Raw genomic sequence first — 19160 nt, 5'->3', positions numbered from 1 at the left:
CAGACAACCCAAGAGAAACCCTCTCCTCACTGCTAATCATCGTCAATGGCAAATGCTGTGGTGTCAATAGCATTCTGGTTGGACATTGGAGGACTGGAAACAATTGTGCTGGTTGGATGAATCCAAATATCTGGTGCAACACGCTGACAGATGCTCTTCTATGTGGCGCAAGCAACACGAGTCCATGGACTCACCATGCATGGTGCCCACTAACCAGACAAGTGGCAGTGGTTCTGAATATGGGGCATGTTTTGCTGGGAAGAACTAGGACCCCTGGTGTGTATGGGCCTACTGGCAGCTCATAGGAGATCATGTATAATCTGCGATGTTGCATTTTTTACAAAACAGAAATGCAGTTTTTCAAGATGATAATGCGCTGTGTCATCAGGCATGCACTGTGCATGAGTGGTTCTACGAACACAATTAAATATCACTCATCTTGATTGGCCTCAATATTTGGCTGACCTCAATTCAATTGAACACTTGTGGGATGTTTTAGAATGAGAAGTGAGGTGTGTGAACATGCAACCGCCATTTATTCTGACTCTGTGGAAAGCCTTTCAGGCAGCATGGCTGCAGATCCCTAAAGGATGACTTCAGACATCTAGTGGAGTCAATGCGTCGGCGAATAGTAGCTGTTAGCATTAGCATTAGTAGAGGCATTTGATTCAAGAAAGCAAGCTTATGCAGCATCAGCCAGAAAAAAAAAAACAAACCACTTCCACTTCACCCCTCTGTTCATTCAAAATACCTGTCCAGCTGAGCCTTAAACTTATTTAGGCTATCAACTTCCACGACAAGGGATGGAAGTCTGTTCCACCAACCAACCACCCGCTGGCTAAAGGCAAATTTTCGCACGTCTACCCTACATCTGTCTTTCCTCAATTTGAATTTATGCCCTCTCAGGTGATTATTCTGAGTGAGAGGAAGAATCCCATCAGCATTAAGCATGCTCAAACCATTCAAGGTTTTATACACCTCTATCAGATCACCTCGCTGGTGCCTAGTCTCCAGACACTGTAATTTGAAAACTTAAGCCTTTCTTCGTAAGAGCACCCCTTTGTTCCATTCACTAATCTTGTTGCCCTTCTCTGTACTCGTTCCAGCAGCTCTACATCCTTCTTGAAATGAGGCCTCCAGACCTGTATACAGTACTTTAGGTGTGGCCTGACCATTGCCTTATACAAGGGAATAATCACCTCCTTATCCCTGCTAGAAAAATTCCTATATATCATTGACAATACACCATGAGCTACTCTTACAGCCCATCTGCACTGTCCAGAGAACTTCATATCTGCCTGCACAACCACCCCCAGGTCCCTTTCATTCTCTACCACTGTCAGTGTAGTACCACAGAGTTGATAAGTTGCTCTGGGGTTGCTGTTTCCCATGTGTAGTACTTTACATTTGTCAATGTTAAACTTCATTTGCCACCTCTCAGCCAATCTGCTCAACCTTTCCAGATCCTATTTCAGCAGCATAGTGTCAGTAGTGTCCTTGACAACCCTGCCTACCTTTGTATCGTCTGCAAACTTCGACATTAAGCTTGATATACCATCATCAATATAATTTATAAATACAGAAAACAATAATGGACCCAACACTGAACCCTGAGGGACTCCACTGATAACATTAGTCCACGATGAGCAGTGTCCATTGATTACCACTCTCTGTCTTCTCCCCCTCAGCCACCCCTTTATCCACAGCAGCAATTTTCCTCCAATGTCACACTGCTCCAATTTGTGCAGCAGTCTTCCATGTGCAACAGTATCAAAAGCCTTTCTAAGATCCAAGTATATAATATCAAAGTTATTCCCTGCATCCAGTTCCTTTGTGACTGCATCATGGTATCCAATCAAATTGGTCAGGCAAGACGTCCCCTTAACAAAACCATGCTGTGTCCGAGCTATAACTGAAGTCTGTCTAAATGATCCTGCAGTGCTTCTTTAACTAGTGCCTCCATTAATTTTCCTGGAACAGAAATTAAACTCACAGGTCTATAATTACTTGTGTCAGCCTTTGATCCTCCTTTGCGAATTGGGGTCACATTTGCACATCTCCAGTCTGTGGGTACCTCCCCTGAGTCCAAGGAAGCTCTCATAATTATGGCTAAGGGTTTGCTTACTTCCTCTGCTGCCTCCTTTAATATAACTGGATAGATCCCATCCACCCCGGGTGCCTTTCTTGTGTTTATCTTCAACAATTTCTCCTCCACTTTACTCTCAGTTATTACAAGATTCTCTAGCTTACTGCTAGTGTTGAATACACCTCTGGCTTTCCCCTTGCTAAATAACTCCTCATGTGTGAATGTCGATGCAAAATATTCATTTAGTTTGTTAGCTACCTGAGCAGGATCATCAACAGTTGACCCATCGATATCAAGTGGACCAATCTGATTCATCCCCTTCCTTCTAGAATTTACATAAGTAAAGAACTCTTTGCTGTTTTTCTTTGCATCCCTTGCCAAAGATTTCTCGTAATCTGCCTTCGCTTGCCTAACCTCCTTTGTAACTTGGTTACAGATCAACTTGTATCTATAATAGGCTTCTGTGTCATGTGTTAATTTGTATGTATCCCATGCATGTTTCTTCTCTGCCATATGCCTCATCAGTTCATCTGACATCCATTTAGGCCTAAACCTTGAACAATATTTCTTAGTTGGTATGTAAAGCCTAGTAGCTTCCAAGATAAGTTCTTTGAATACTTCCCATTTTGCATTTGCTGTTGGTAACATCATCAGTTGGTCCCACTGTATAGAATTTAAATACTGTCTGAGTCCATCGTAGTCGCCTTTACGGAAGCAATAACCCTTCCCTCTACCCCTAATGGTAGTTACCTCTTTGAGTAAATCCTACTTCAGCACACTGTGATCACTGCCACCTAGTGCTTCATTTATCTGCAGATTCTTAATGCATGAAGAATCAAGAGTATTCCTCCCTCTAGTTGCCTCCCAAACATGCTGATGTAGAAAACAATCATCCAATAAATCCACAAAAGCCTTGCTAGTGTGTGAGTGACCAGCCCCCAAATTCCAGTCAATATCTGGGAAATTAAAATCTCCCATTATAAGACTCTCTGATTTACTGGCCCACTCTATTTCCCTGTACAGTTTCTTATTATACTCATCAGAGTCATTAAGCGTATAGCACACTCCTACTCTCAATTTTGATCTCCCAATGCTTATGTCACACCAAACTGACTCGACATTGCACTGTCCAGCGATGTCCACTGGCTTGGATTTTATGTGTTTCTTAACTAATAGCATAACCCCTCCTCCCTTCCTATCCAGTCTATCCTTTCTGTAGACGTTGTACTCCCCAAATTCCAGTTCTGCATTCCTTATATCTATGTGACACCACGTCTCTGATATCCCAACAATATCTGCCTTTGATGTTTTGAGCAATACCTCAAATTCTTCACATTTATTTACTAAACTCCTAGCATTGGTGTACACGCAAGTATACATGCACCTATTACTATTCTTAGCTACCCTAAAACAACCCATGTGTTTACTTGTACCACAATGACTCCCAGCAGTCTTTGAAATATCCTGCATCTTGTTTTTCAGGCTTCTGCTCATTCCAATAGAAGCAGTGCAAGAATCTCTTTCACCTCTGCCAGTGGCTACTGTTAATCTATTCGTCTTTGTCTCCCCCCCCAAGCTAGCAGTTTTCCGACCCATCTAACACTGCCTCGATAGCATCAGCAAATATTCTTGCAACCTTTCTATTTAAGTGTATCCCATCCCTGTAGAAGCAATCTCTCCTGTTAACAAGTACAGTCCAGGCTGAAAAAAATTCTACCCCTTGAGCCTTGCACAATCTTTCCAGGGCCGAATTGATCGACAAGGCTCTCATCATATACTCCCTCCTATCGTGTCTGGGCAGAATTGCAAATACAGTAAACCCCCGCTATTCGCGGGGGTTACGTTCCTGAGAAATGTCGCGAATACCGAAAACGCGAATAGTGAGTTATGGCTCCCATAGTAATAAAGTATGAAATATATAAGAAAAACTAGTCTAAAATTTTGTCTATGTATGTATTATATGTACCTGCATAATATGACTATGTACATAGACAGTACATAGTGAAATGCAAGCATATGGCATCGAAATGAAAATAAGAAACAATTTAATATTAAATGTAATATTTATTAGAAATTTCAAAGAAATCTTTCAAACCAGCGCCTTTGCTTGCTAGCAAAAAAACATCCAGCCAGTGCTATCACCAGTTTCGCTCAAGTGTTGATAAAGGAGTTTTGCCTTTTCGCGAATGATGAGTGAACTTAACGAAATTTTATTTTGACTTCGGTCTTCTATCCACAGATTTAAAGCTTTTTCCATTTTTTCTAATTAACATCACAAGTTACAGAGCATTTCGAAGCAATTAGCGCGTTTTCACGGACACTACGGCGAATTTTTTCTTCCGATTTTTTGATTGATCGTACCGTTGACACATTGATTTTATAACGTTTTGCCACTGAGGAGACACTTTCACCATTAGAAATTTTGTCTAATAACTCAATTTTATTCGCTAATGTCATCACCTTCTTTGATATTTTCACATTTCTCTTTTTATTCGTAGCCATATTTTTGTAGGGGTTAGAAAGAACTTGTCCACAATAAAGTCACTTTCTTCCGTTAACACACTCGAAAAAGTCTGTTTTACACTGCAAAATGGTAGCTTTATCATTTTTGTAAGCATATAAATTTATTCAATTTATAAGCATATAAATTAAAAGCAAATGACGAAACTTTCCATGACAAACGCATAACACATACTGAACAAGGATTAGCAAGAAACATCCACACTCGCGATTTTTTTCACCCCTCTCCCCCCACCCACCGAGCGCTGTTTTGACCGGGAAAGATAATTTTAGCCACGCCCATGTTTTTTATGGCGGAAAATATTCACGGCGCTTTAAAATTCACATTTTTTCAGGTTTCATTTTATATTAAATCGGCGATCGCGAATACGCGAAACCGCGAATAGCGGGGGTTTACTGTACTTTCAAATTCAAACCTATTTCACGGCTTTTTTTCAACAGTGACCTGTACTTGTTAAGCAATTCTGCCGGTCTCCTACTCTTGATATCATTAGTGCCAACGTGCACAATTATATTACCTTTTGTGCCCTTAAAAGATGATATCTGCTCTGCAACGTCATCAACCTTTGCCCCTGGCAGACATACCCTGGTCCTGTTCCACCTATCCTTTTTACAAAGCATGTTCCCCGTTTCCCTGACAATAGAGTCACCAACAACTACTAGTTCCTTTGGGACCAGCGCATTCTGCCTTGGGGGTTGCCGCTGTGTTGCGCGATGACCAAGTGCAAGCTCTGGCGTTGATGTGGGCAGCTTAGAGCTTGATGGGCCCCTCAATTTAGTTCCTTCGAGGGAACTAAATTGTTATTCGTGAGAGAAGTGGCTCAACACAGTATTAGACAAGTAGTAGTAGTGGCATGTGATGCAAGAAAGCATGTGTATGAGCTTATGCAGCATCAGCCAAAAAAAAAAAAAAAAAAAAACATCACACCATTCCCTCCAAATGCCTGTCCAGTTCCTCCTTAAATTTATTCAACCTATCAACTTCCACGAGAGATGGAAGTTTGTTCCAGCAATTAACCACCCGCTGGCTAAAGGCAAATTTCCACACATCTATTCTACATCTGTCTTTTCTTAATTTGAATTTATGCCCCCTTAGGTTCGTAATCTGAACAAGTGGAAGGATCCCATCAGAATTCAGCATGCTCAACCCATTCAAGGCCTTAAACACCTCAAAGTGGTTATAATTTAGTGCTCGTTCAGTATAAGTGAAAACAATAGCAACCAAGGAAATGAGAAAGGCTGCTATGAGTCTTGACAGTAATGAGAATGACAAAATGAAATAAAATGGGAAAAATTACACATTTTAGTAGATGAGATCAAATTCATACAAGAAAAAGAACTAATCACCTGCATGAATAAATAAGATTTTTGTTATGTTGATTTTGGGACCATCTTTGTTAAAGAAGTCAGTAAAAATACAGGGCGTTTCAATTAAAAGGCACAGGGGTTAATCTTGATTATTTTTATATTTCTAAGCACTTTGGCATCTGGACCTTTTTTTGCTAAAATTGGGCTGTAATTTTTAATTTGATGTTAAATTGAACTAACTAAGTACTACTGATTACATTTTACAATTTCTAAATTTAATATGTTCGGTGGCTTTATGCATATAAGTGTAAAACAGCAACAGGAGTGATGTGCCACAATATGTATCTATGTACCATGCCATAACGCATCTACCTTAGGCAAGTTAAGACAGATTATGAGAAATCTTTGGCAAAGGATGCAAAGAAAAATAGCTAAAACTTCTTTTCTTATGTAAACACTAGAAGGAAGGGGATTAATCACATAGGTCCACTTGATATTGATGGTTCTACTGTTGATGATCCTGCTGAGATTGCTGATAAGCTGAATAAGTAGTTTGCATCTACATTCACACATGAGGAGTTATTGAGGGAGGAAAATGCCAAAAGTTTAACTACCAGAGAGTTTAAGGAGTTTGTAATAACTTAGAGGAAAGTGGAAGAGAAATTGAAGAAGTTAAATATAAGAAAGGCACCTGGGGGATGGGATCTATCCAATTATTTAAGGGAGGCAGCAAAGGAGATAAGCAGACTTTTAGCCATAATTATAAGAGCATCCTTGGATTCAGGGGAAGTCCTCAAGGACTTCCCCTGAATCCAAGGATGATGTAGATGTGCAAATGTATCCCCCATTCACAAAGGGGAATTGAAGAGTGACATGCATAATTTCAGACTGTTACCTTAACTTCAGTTCCAGGGGAAAATAATGAAGTAACTGGTTAAAGAAGTAATGCAGGACCATCTAGTGCAGTTATACTTCAGTTACAGCAGGGTTTAACATGTGGCAATCCTGTCTGACCAATCTGATTGCATACTATGATACAGTAACAAAGGACTGGATGCAAAAATCCAGTTTCTTTGTTAAGAACTGGTTGCAAAAATCCAGTTCCTAAGTGGCCCAGAAAGGACTCATTTTACTCCATCACAGATAACCAAAGTCCAATATATCTGAAAGCCAAGAGAGCCCAACAACTTAAAACCAATTATGGTCTACAGCCTAAACCACATAATACCAAAATCCCGAAATTCCTACAGATCAATGCACAGAGGGCCTGGGCGGTTGTTGATCATATTTGCCTCAAGGCAGATTAGCAAACTTTGGATATCATTCTTCTCTAGGAACCCTACACTCACTCAAAGCAGGTGAGAGGGTATTCCCTCACCTTTAAGATAGTGCAATTTAATGGCTGCCATCACAGTCTGTAACCCAAACATCACACTGAAATAAAATTGAGACACGCTGAGAGATACAGATCAACACGGTTTATTAATACACTTCAATAAACACGTTAAAATTAGTTAAAGTAGTTAAAATAAATATATAACACCAATAGCTTTCGGACATAAGTTGCCTTTCCTCAGTTGAAAGTGTTAATATAAAATTAAAGAATGCCATAGCTGGTATGGTGGTCATGAGATGTGAACCATGCGACACAGGTGCAGACAACAATTAGCCGCTGGAAGTAGAGGCTTATGGTTGTAACTGCAAAGCTCGGGTTTGCTGTGTGCATCAACGTTTATCATTCAGAAGGATGGCTGCTTCAATGATGGGATGGATGCGGCCTCCTCTTTTCTGGTTAAAGGAATCACAACGATACGAGATGTGGAGTGTTTCTAACCAAATGTGTTGACAGTAATGACGAGATTGGTCAATAACTGTAATGTCGAGCCGTGGGTTGATGTTGTGCTTGGTAGACCAGAAGTGCAATGCGATCTGAGTGTTCTAAATCAGCGGAGTGGATTGCTCTCTTGTGCTCAGAAACCCGATCCTTGAGCATTCTGCCAGATTCACCAACGTAGGAGCCAGTGCAATCATGGCAGGAAATTTGGTACACGGAACTGCTTTGCAAGAGTGGGGGGGGGGGGTTGTGTATTTACCTTCAAGACGAGGGACTGCAGTTTCCTGCCTGAAAGCTGCAAGCACTTTATCTTGTGACTCTGTAAGACCTTCTAGAGGTGCTGTGATAGATTCAGGTAGTATGGGATAAAGACAGTCGTAGTATGGGATAAAGACATGTGGCCCTACGGTTTGCTGCATGGTCACGGGCCTGTAGGTTACACCTATCTAAGCCACTGGCAGAGTAACAGCATTTAGCCAGATCTGCCCTTACAGATCCACAGAACTGGAGTGGATCCAGGCATGTGTTAGTATGGCTCGTGCTGTACTAAGAAGTTGACTGTGAGCATGTGCTGACCAGTAGTTGGTGAACTGACCAGTACACATCGGTTTGCGATAGACTGAGGTCTTTAAACACGTACACTCACGTTGAACAAGGGTATCCAAAAATGGAAGTGCTTTGTCCGACTCCAGTTCAATGGTGAACTGAATAAAGAGCGAAAGAGAGTTGAGGTGTTGCAAAAGTTGGTCTCCTGACCCACAGGGAATGATAACAAACACATCATTGACATAGCAACGCCAAAAGGCTATAGGATCCGGCAGACCCAAGAACGCGTGATCCTCTAGCTCCTCCATAGCGATGTTTGCTGTGACCGAAATGATGGGTGCACCTATGGCCGTACCATGGATTTAACGGTAAAGGGATTCACCATACATAACCATATCACCAGTCAGGCACAACTTAAGGACAGCGCAAACGTCGTCAGCTGAAAGTGAAGTTCTGATGTGAATGTTTTGGTCGCTGTCCAGGAGTTGTTTAGCACATGTGATGGCCAGCTGAACAGGAACTGAAGTGAAGAGTGATACTACATCAAATGATGCTATAACCTAATCTTTAGGAATGGATAGACTGGAAACTAGGCTCAGGAACTCCCCGCTGTTTGAAATCGTGTGAACAGTCTTCCCTACAAGAGGCAAAAGCAGGTTGGCAACGAACTTTAACAATTCATATGTTAGAGAACACACAGCAGAAGATGATGGGTTGTAAAGGGACACCTTGCTTGTATCCAGAGGCATGCAGACACCAGCATAGGGAAACATTATTACTCAATACGCTTGGTTAGAATTACTCCATGTCTCGTGTTGTTGTGATTTCTTTAACCAGAACAGAGGAGATGGCATCCATCCCATCACTGAAGCTTTGCAGTTAAAACCACAAGCCTCTACTTCTGTTACACAGTTCACCTCGCATGACTACCATACTGGCTATGGCATTCTTTAATTTTGTATTAATGCTTCCAACTGAGGAAGGGCAACTTATGTCCGTAAGCTATTGGTGTTACATATTTATTTTAACTGCTTTAACTAATTTTAACGTGTTTATTGAAGTGTTAATAAACCGTGTTGATCGATATTTCTCAGCATGGCTCAATTTTCTTTCAGTATGAATCCTGAGAACAGAGGCTTCTTTTATTTTCCAAACATCATAGTTACTTGAATCTCCTCTCTCTGTGGACTATATGCTTTTTTTTTTTTTTTTTTTTGATTTGGTAGTTGTTGGTGCATCGGCTTCTGTGGCCATATTGCACCTCCCAAGGTTTTTGCAGTACTTTGATCCAAGCCCGAGGCGGGAATCGAACCCGCGACCTTTGGGTTGCCGGGCAGGTACTTTACCCATCCGGCTAGCCCGGTCGGCTAGGACTATATGCACACATGCCATTGGATCTACAGGTCCCTTCCATCTTATATCAATGTGTTGTAGGCCTAGAACAGAATCATCCCAACTATCTCCTATCTGAAATATATCCTGGCTGTGCTTCCAAATGCAAATATCATTCTCAGAACGGATGTCAACTACTGGTGTCCTCCTTGGTACAGCTCTTCTGAGGATCTCTCTGGCTATCACAACAGGTGGCAATTGGATGATTTCCAAGTTACAACTTCTTTCAGCATCTTGAACCAGTGTAATAATCTTCCAGTACCATGTGGGAATCCACAATTGATATGCCATTGATATGACAAGGGATATACCATTGTCAAAGCAAACTGCAAATTCTTTTTTATCACTTTGCAGACCTCTCCCCAGTCCTTGGACTCAGTGGATTTCTTTGAACACGACACAAATCAACACCAGAAAACTATCACAGATGCCATCCTCTATGCCTGCAACCTTTCTACCATCGTGAACAAAATTATGAAATGAATTGCTCCTAATCGCCTGCATCAGCAGGACTGACTGGGGGCTAAATCATCACTCACCAGTTCTTCTATACAAGGCAATATTTTTACCCATCATTATTTATGGTGCTGGAATTTGGTTCACCAGAGCCATTATTGAATGCAACAAATGGAAACTGGCATCTATACAATGCTCCATCTTCTTCAAAATTACCTGGGCCTGTTGCACTGTCAGTACCCCCACTCTCCAGGTTCTTGTAGGTGTCATTCCCTTGAACCTGGAGGTCATCCATAGGTGCCTTCATTACTGCCTCTCCTGAAGTCTTCCAGCCACCATCCTCGACCATATAATTGATCCTGCAAATGACACCAAGTGGGAGAAGGAGCTACTTGCAGACCAGCTTTTACACAGATCTGGTCAGAGACTGACAAAAGCCAAATAACTAAAACATTCCCTGCTAACATTACTCAAACCTATCCAAATTCCCAAGATCTCTATGCAACTTTTCTATTAACTGGCCATGACTCTTTCAAACGCAAACTTACTTCTTTGGGAATCTCAGGTATCCCCCTCTACAAAGCACTCAGAGCACAAGAAGTCATGACCTGTTCCCATGAACACGAGTATATCTTTGTCAACAAAGAAAACTATTATTAGGCCTTCACTAAATTTTCCCATGGTCTATTTACTAAATGAAGAACTTACCTCACTGCAAGGATTGGGCCCACCGGTGCCAAGTAAGACAGCCATCCATCACAGCCTGATACTACAGCTTAATTCTGTACCTTGATGCTAACTGTCAGATGACTTCATGCAAACCAGTCCCTGGGCTGGGTAGGATTTTAAGGTCTCTAGACCACTCACTCGGTCAATGGTGACCTACTTGAAGCACTCTTGCTTTGCTATCTGGGGGAACGGGGTTGTCTTCATCTACATTCCCTACTACTTTTTCTTTTTCTCTCCCCTTCCTCCCACTGCTTTTCCCATTTCCAAATGTCATTTTTTTTTAAAAATAGGACCCACCAGAATATCATTGACTTTCCTCTACTGCCTGGCCTATCTCCTATCGAACACTACACTTCATAAACTCACATCACACTTTTCATCTCTGGCTTCTACTGAGTACTGTACTCCTTCAGAGTGATACTAATGCAGAGTTGGGAGAGACTCTCAGTGCCGCTGGACCCTCAACACTATACACTTTAGTTCTTTCTGTACACATTGTACTCCCCATATTCGAATTCTGCAACCCTGATGTCTAAGTGACACAATGTCTCTGATATCACCACAATATCTACATTTGATGGCATAATCAGTACTTCAAATTTATTTACTATGCTCCTAGCATTAGCATTCATGCAAGGGTACATGCACCTGTTCTTACTCTTAGTTATCCTAACACAGTCCATGTATTCACTCATTTCGTGATTACTCACAGCAGGGATGGAAATCCCTCACACCTTGATTTCCAGGATGCTGGTTCCAATGGAAGCAGTGCAAGAATCACTTTCACCTCTGCCTGTGGCTCTAGTTAATGTATTAGTCTGTGTATTCCAACCAAGCTAGTAGTTTTCCGACCCACCTGTCACTGCTTGATGAAATTAGGAAATATTCTTGCACTCCTTCTATTTAAGTGTATCCAATCCCTGAAAAACAGTCTTTTCTGTTCATAAGCACAGGCCAAGATGAGAAATATTTTATCCCATGAGCTTTGCACAGTCTCTCCAGGGCCAAATTAATTGACAAGGCACTCAATACAATAGAAGTGCCCAGACACTCTCTTCTATTGTATTGAGTGCCATCTATTATATTGAGTTAAGTAACACCTCAGATAATAAAGTCCAGTTAAACTCTGAACTATAAATCAATAATATAGTAATGGCTTAATTTATCGGTACTCACCTCAAATTATCTGTGTATTATCACGAAAACCACGGATGCTGACATGATAAACACATGTCTAAGCAATGCATAATGGGGACTTAAAACTTCTTTTTAAACTCGTCTTCACTTACACCTTCAGCCAACTGATGATGAATACTTCGAAAGTCTATCATTTGGACAATTGGCCTCTTACGTTACAACTTTTAAGATTTTAGTTTCTTCGTTTACATAATGATTTTATAGATGACATCCGGTGGAATGTGCAGTGCACTTCTTCTTCCTTTGGGCTTAATCTTAACTTACTAATGTAACTTTTCTATTTTTAATTAATTGTATTTTAACATCTTTACCTTTCCTATAACTTCAATGTGATAATACACAGATAATATGAGGTGAGTACCGATAAATTTAGTGATTGCTATATTATTGATTTGAAAATTAATATGGTATTTTAAGACTTACCATAAAGTTTTTTCACTCTGAACTTTATTATTATTTTTCATATTTTACATTAAGCCAAATAATTATTCACTAAATATTACCAGTGACGAAGTGCACCTGCTTGTCTTGTTAACTTCTCTAGTCTTTCTTTCACAGTTCCTTTAAAAGAAAAAAATAAAATTTATATAAAAGTAAATTAAGAATATTCATGCATTATCAAAAATATGCATTCAGCAACAAAATTAACATAACCATTAAAATAGTTAATTGTAAAGGCCATGGCCTTTCTCTCTCTCCAAAGAGGCAACCAAATATTGTTAAAAACAAGTAGAAGTGATAAGGATAATCCTGGATGGGTGAACTAGAAAAATAACTAACTAAACCATTTACTTTTGCTGATGTGAAATGATGTGGAATTATGGTCTGCTACTACAACTTGGTAAAAGTTGTTTTTGTTTTACTTCTAACTGGTATCATAAACTTTCATCCTAATTTAAAACAATCACTACTAAAACTAACCATCTCATATAAGAAATAAAATTTAAAAAATCATTATATTTGTTTTTTAGAACAGTCACTAATTTTATTATTTTAGTTAATTAATAAGTGCAGAAATATGATTACAAAATCATATAAACAGTTAACATCTGCAGGAAGAGATTGTTTGAGCCAGTAAATACTGTAGAGCCTTATAATTAATAAGATAATGAATAAATTTAAAAAATTTTTTCTATTCCCTACAAGTTTTTTGCAACCAACTGCACTCTATTAACTACAAAACAGATAAGATTATTCGTAATAAAAAGTTTGGGCTCTCCAGATAAGAATATTTTTAACAAAAAAATAAATTAGGCCACCTGAATAAATAATTAATTTCACAAACTGTTCTTTTTGATGTGGTGAGGGTTTCCCAATTTAATCAACACAGGTCCCAAAATGTAAAGTTTCTATTATTTTCAATTTGCTCAATGTAAGCTTAAAATAAACAGGAAAGTGACAAAAGCTAGATTAACAAATAAATATTCATATGATTTTCAATCTTACCACAGTGAAACCGGTTCAAGAATTGCAATGGCAACACAAGAATTTAGAGGTAAAATTTCTTTGCTAAGCCAAATGTCACTAAACTAAGAAAAAGAATTAGCATTAGCATTAGTAGAGGCATATGATGCAGGAAAGCAAGCTTATACCGGATCGACCAAAAAAAAAAAAAACAACTTCCACTTTACCCTTCCGTTCGTTTGAAATACCTGTACAGCTGAGCCTTAAATTTAGGCTATCAACTTCCATGACAAGGGATGGAAGTCTGTTCCACCAACCAACTACCCGCTGGCTAAAGGCAAATTTCCACACGTCTATCCTACATCTGTCTTTCCTCAATTTAAATTTATGCCCTCTCAAGTGATTATTCTGAGCAAGAGGAAGAATCCCATCAGCATTGAGCATGCTCAAACCATTCAAGGTTTTATACACCTCTATCAGATCACATCACTGGTGCCTAGTCTCCAGACACTGTAATTTGCAAAACTTAAGCCTTTCTTCGTAAGAGCAACCCTTTGTTCCATTAATCTTGTTGCCCTTCTCTGTACTCGTTCCATCTTGAAATGAGGCCTCCAGACCTGTATACAGTACTCAAGGTGTGGCCTGAGCATTGCCTTATACAAGGGAATAATCACCTCCTTATCCCTGCTAGAAAAATTCCTATATATCATTGACAAGACACCATGAGCTACTCTTGCAGGCGTCCGCACTGCTCAGAGAACTTCATATCTGCTGCACAATCACCCCCAGGTCCTTTTCATTCTCTACCACTGTCAGTGTAGCACCACAGAGTTGATACGTTGCTCTGGGGTTGCTGTTTCCCATATGTAGTACTTTACATTTGTCAATGTTAAACTTCATTTGCCACCTCTCAGCCCATTTGCTCAACCTTTCCAGATCCTGTTGCAGCAGCATAGTGTCAGTAGTGTCCTTGACAACCCTGCCAACCTTTGTATCGTCTGCAAACTTGGACATCAAGCTTGACATTAGCATTAGCATTAGTAGAGGCATTTGATGCAAGAAAGCAAGCTTATGCAGCATCAGCCAAAAAAAAAAAAAAAAAACCCACTTCCACTTCACCCCTCTGTTCGTTCAAAATACCTGTCCAGCTGAGCCTTAAACTTATTTAGGCTATCAACCTCCACCACAAGGGATGGAAGTCTGTTCCACCAACCAACCACCCGCTGGCTAAAGGCAAATTTCCGCACGTCTATCCTACATCTGTCTTTCCTCAATTTGAATTTATGCCCTCTCAGGTGATTTTTCTGAGCTAGAGGAAGAATCCCATCAGCATTGAGCATGCTTAAACCATTCAAGGCTTTATACACCTCTATCAGATCACCTCGCTGGTGCCTAGTCTCCAGACACTGTAATTTGCAAATCATCATACAATCATCAATATCCAACATACAATCATCAATATCATTTATAAATACAGAAAACAATAATGGACCAACACTGAACCCTGAGGGACTCCACTAATAACATTAGTCCACGATGAGCAGTGTCCATTGATTACCACTCTGTTTTCTCCCCCTCAACCATCCCTTTATCCATAGCAGCAGTTTGCCTCCAATGCCACACTGCTCCAATTTGTGCAGCAGTCTTCCATGTGCAACAGTATCAAAAGCCTTTCTAAGATCCAAATATATAATATCAAAGTCATTCCCTGCATCCAGTTCTTTTGTGACTGCATCATAGTATCCAATCAAATTGGTCAGGCAGGACTTCCCCTTAACAAAGCCATGCTGTGTCTGAGCTATAACTGAAGTCTTGTCTAGATGATCCTGCAGTACTTCTTTAACCAGTGCCTCCATTAATTTTCCTGGAACAGAAGTTAAACTCACAGCCTTTGCTCCTCCTTTGTGAATTGGGGTCAGATTTGCACATCTCCAATCTATGGGTACCTCCCCTGAGTCCAAAGAAGCTCTCGTAATTATGCTTACTTCCTTTGGTGCCTCCTTTAATATAACTGGATAGATCCCATCCAGCCCAGGTGCCTTTTTTATATTTATCCTCAACAATTTTTCCTCCACTTTCCTCTCAGTTATTACAAAATCATCTAGCTCACTGCCAGAGTTTACTTCACCTCTGGCATTCCCCTTCCTTCCTATATAACTGCTCATGTGTGAATGTTGATGCAAAATACCCGTTTAGTTTGTTAGCCACCTGAGCAGGATCCTCAACTGTTGAACCATCAATATCCTGTGGACCAATCTGATTCATCCCATTCCTTCTAGAGCTTACATAGGTAAAGAACTCTTTGATGTTTTTCTTTGCATCCTTTGCCAAGGATTTCTCATAATCTGCCTTTGCTTGCCTAATCTCCTTTTTTGTGACTTGGCTACAGACCAGCTTATATCTATCACAGGCTTCCATGTCACCCATTAATTTATATGTATCCCATGCATTTTTCTTCTCTGTCATATGTCTCATTAGTTCATCTGACATCAATTTAGGCCTAAACCTTAAACAATATTTTTTGGTTGGTATGTAAAGCCTAGTAGCTTCCAAGATAAGTTCTTTGAATGCTTCCCATTTTGAATTTGCTGTTGGTAACATCATCAGCTGGTCCCACTGTATAGAATTTAAATACTGTTTCAAACCATCATAGTCGCCTTTACGAAAGCAAAAACCCTTCCCTTTACCCCTGATGGTAGTTACCTCTTTGAGTAAATCGCACTTCAGCACACTGTGATCACTGCCACCTAGTGGTTCCTTTATCTGCAGATTCTTAATGCATGAAGAATCACTACTGATAATCAGATCAAGAATATTACTCCTTCTAGTTGCCTCCCGAACATGCTGATGTAGAAAACAATCATCCAATAAATCCACAAAAGCCTTGCTAGTGTGTGAGTGACCAACCCACAAATTCCAGTTAATATCTCGGAAATTAAAATCCCCCATTATAAGACTCTCTGATTTTCTGGCCCACTCTATTTCTCTGTACAGTTTCTTATTATACTCATCAGAGTCATTAGGCCTATAGCACACTCCTACTCTTTAGTGAAAGAGAGGCTTATTTCTTCTCACTTACTGTTCATGTAAATAAGCCACCTGAAACATGCATACGGACAATACAGAATTCTGGACCAAGTGATCAATGTGCCTGCTTCAGTCAACATGATGGTCCATTGTTTGCCAAGGGAGATTGACGACGATCATTGTATAAACGTGCATATAAAATGCAAGAAAATACACAAGTACAGCTATTTGATTGGGCTAGTAAAAAAACGAGTGGTTAAAGAGTGGCTTCAAAATTTGGTCAACATGCTTCTCTATTGATTGTATCAAATCACGATAGATCAATCATTCTTTGTTGACAGTCACATGGAAATTAATTTGGCTAAAGACGACATAAGCGAAGCAGTTCTGATCGAGGAAAGTCTCATTACCCAAAAGCAAATATTGTTGTCGAGTGATAATAAATATCTCATAATTGCCCCAGGAGAAACTAACGTACTGCAGAGCTTACTGTTTGACAAGCACGCAGAGGAACTGTCCTTTCCCAGCATTTATCTTGGCAATTCAGAACATTCAGAGAGAATTACGTGTTACTCTTCCCGATGCCAACGAGCCAGCTCAGATGATCTGACAGATGCGGTGTTACTCCATATCATCTCCTTTATGTAGTAATGAAGATAATGAGATTGAGAACGAGAGATTATTTGATGGTGGCTTTCAAATACATAGGTAAAGGAGATGATGAATATTGGCCTTCCTAAGGACAATTCCAAACTCGACCTACTACTGGGTTCAATGTAAGTGTGATCTATTCGCTATGATGAGACAGCTCAGGTAAGCCTACAATGTTCTTGACTCCGAGTGCCAATGAAATCAGTTGGCCACGGTTGCTCCAGCTGTTGCAAATGTTACTGAATAAGGGATGTGATATTAGTGAGGATGATGCAAGCGACATGGACTTCATGCAGAAGGCAATGCTAGTGAACAAAAATGCTGTAACATGTGCAATATACACGAAGAAGATTGTGGATGTAATTATGAACATATTGCAGTGGAAATGTTATTGCCTGTTTGGTCAATTTTACAGGTCAACTTTTTCAAGTGCATAGAATTTCAACACTGCAGAAGTTCACACATGCACATTTTGCTGTGGCTAAATAACGCTCTCAAAGATCCTTTGGGAGAACAAAGAAGATGGAATTGCATTGATTCACAAGTCAGTTTCTGTTTCTGCTAGCAAGGCTTCAGGGAGCATCAAGCTTCAAACTAACAAACATACATTCACTTGTTACAGAAAATGCTGAATAAACAACAGATGTGTTGATTTGAAGCACCATTCGTGTCTTGTTGCATGAATGGTGCTTCAAATCAATTGTCGACACGTGATTTTGCGACATGAAAATGATGTGTTGCACGGGTTGTTGATCAAAAACGGAAATTATGTAATTTTCATATAAAAACAAATTGTCGATCAAATCAACAAACTGGAAATTATATCAAATTATGTCACTTCGTCATCGGCACCACTTTGATCCTTGGAATTCACTATTCTTTCATGATTTTGTGACACACCTATCCGTGGGGCAAAATCATCAATTCTGGTTTGGCGATCAAATCGATAAACAGGAAATTATGTAATTTTCTTGTCACATGACAAATTTTTTTACTATAGTTCAAAATTTAGTAGGTGCTGCCAAAGATGTTTTCACATCAATAACCCTAATGCAGTCCATGTTCCTTGGTCCTTGAGGTTGTCACAGACATTCTCTCAGATATGCCAGACAGGCTCTACTTGCTACCTGGAAGTCTAAAACGCTGATGGAACTGATATTCGGGTGACACTCAGGTCAAGTGGACCCAATTTTGGCAAAGTATACGGATGGTCTGTGACAGCCAAATCCTCTGCTTGCACCTTCACGATGGTGGGACTGTTAGTAATGCTAGGTATAACTCCCATGCTCAAGCACACTGTGGGTGACCACCCAGGTGTGAACCAACGTAAGCAGGGGTCGAGGTGTAGCACCTACACCACACGGAGGAATGCTGCCCCTCTGTGTTACCAGGCAATACTAAGTGGTAGACGACTCTCCTCAACTGGTGCAATACCACCAGTTTGCTTATTAGAGGCGTGAAGTGGCGGAACCCATGTTTACTCTCCATAGCTAAGTTCCGGTCAACCCTTCCCCATCTCTTCCATCATGCAGTATGACTGATGACTTTTGAGGTTATGATATTCAATAGTAAGAAAAAGTGGGGGACACCCCCCACCACTTTTTCTTACTATTGAATACACCATGAATTGTCAAATTAATAGAGTAAGCTTATCTGCGAAAAGATCTAAACCGCCCAAACACTTCCTAATTCATTTCACAAATATACATGGTCTCAATTCCAATCTCAACGACGTGCAGTTCCACTTGCAGTCTACCAAACCCCATGTACCTTTTCTGATAGAATCTCAGTTGATTCAACTACTGCTCATCTCACTTGTCCAAATTATTCGCTGTATGATTCCTTTTGCCTCAAAGGTGGTACTTCTGAATATGCCTGTTCCGATATTCCACGATAGAGTCTTGGTAATTTGGAATCTCCTCTGGCCTAAAATCTCTCTACCTCATTGTGTAAAATTCATCTGTTGTCTCTACTGTTTTCCAAACACCACTATTCACTTGGAGCTCTTTG

General features: G+C 40.1%; 1 protein-coding gene across 3 annotated transcripts in view; it reads right to left on the bottom strand.

Annotated features, from left to right (window-relative positions):
• The window catches only part of LOC150082968 (putative phosphorylase b kinase regulatory subunit beta), a 735196-nt gene that overhangs the window by 248457 nt on the left and 467579 nt on the right, over nt 1-19160 (bottom strand). For all 3 annotated transcript variants that reach the window (XM_090377701.1, XM_090377699.1, XM_090377700.1), the window contains exon 22: nt 12572-12629. In XM_090377701.1, coding sequence (XP_090233827.1) covers nt 12572-12629 — 58 coding nt within the window. The remainder of the gene's footprint in view (nt 1-12571; nt 12630-19160) is intronic.

The sequence above is a fragment of the Mastigoproctus giganteus genome, chromosome 7 (genome assembly GCF_048544385.1).
Source record: "Mastigoproctus giganteus isolate SK-2022 chromosome 7, ASM4854438v1, whole genome shotgun sequence".
NCBI classification, from domain to species: domain Eukaryota; kingdom Metazoa; phylum Arthropoda; class Arachnida; order Uropygi; family Thelyphonidae; genus Mastigoproctus; species Mastigoproctus giganteus.
Note: the sequence above shows the minus strand (reverse complement) of the source record. Positions and strands in the feature narration are given on the sequence as shown.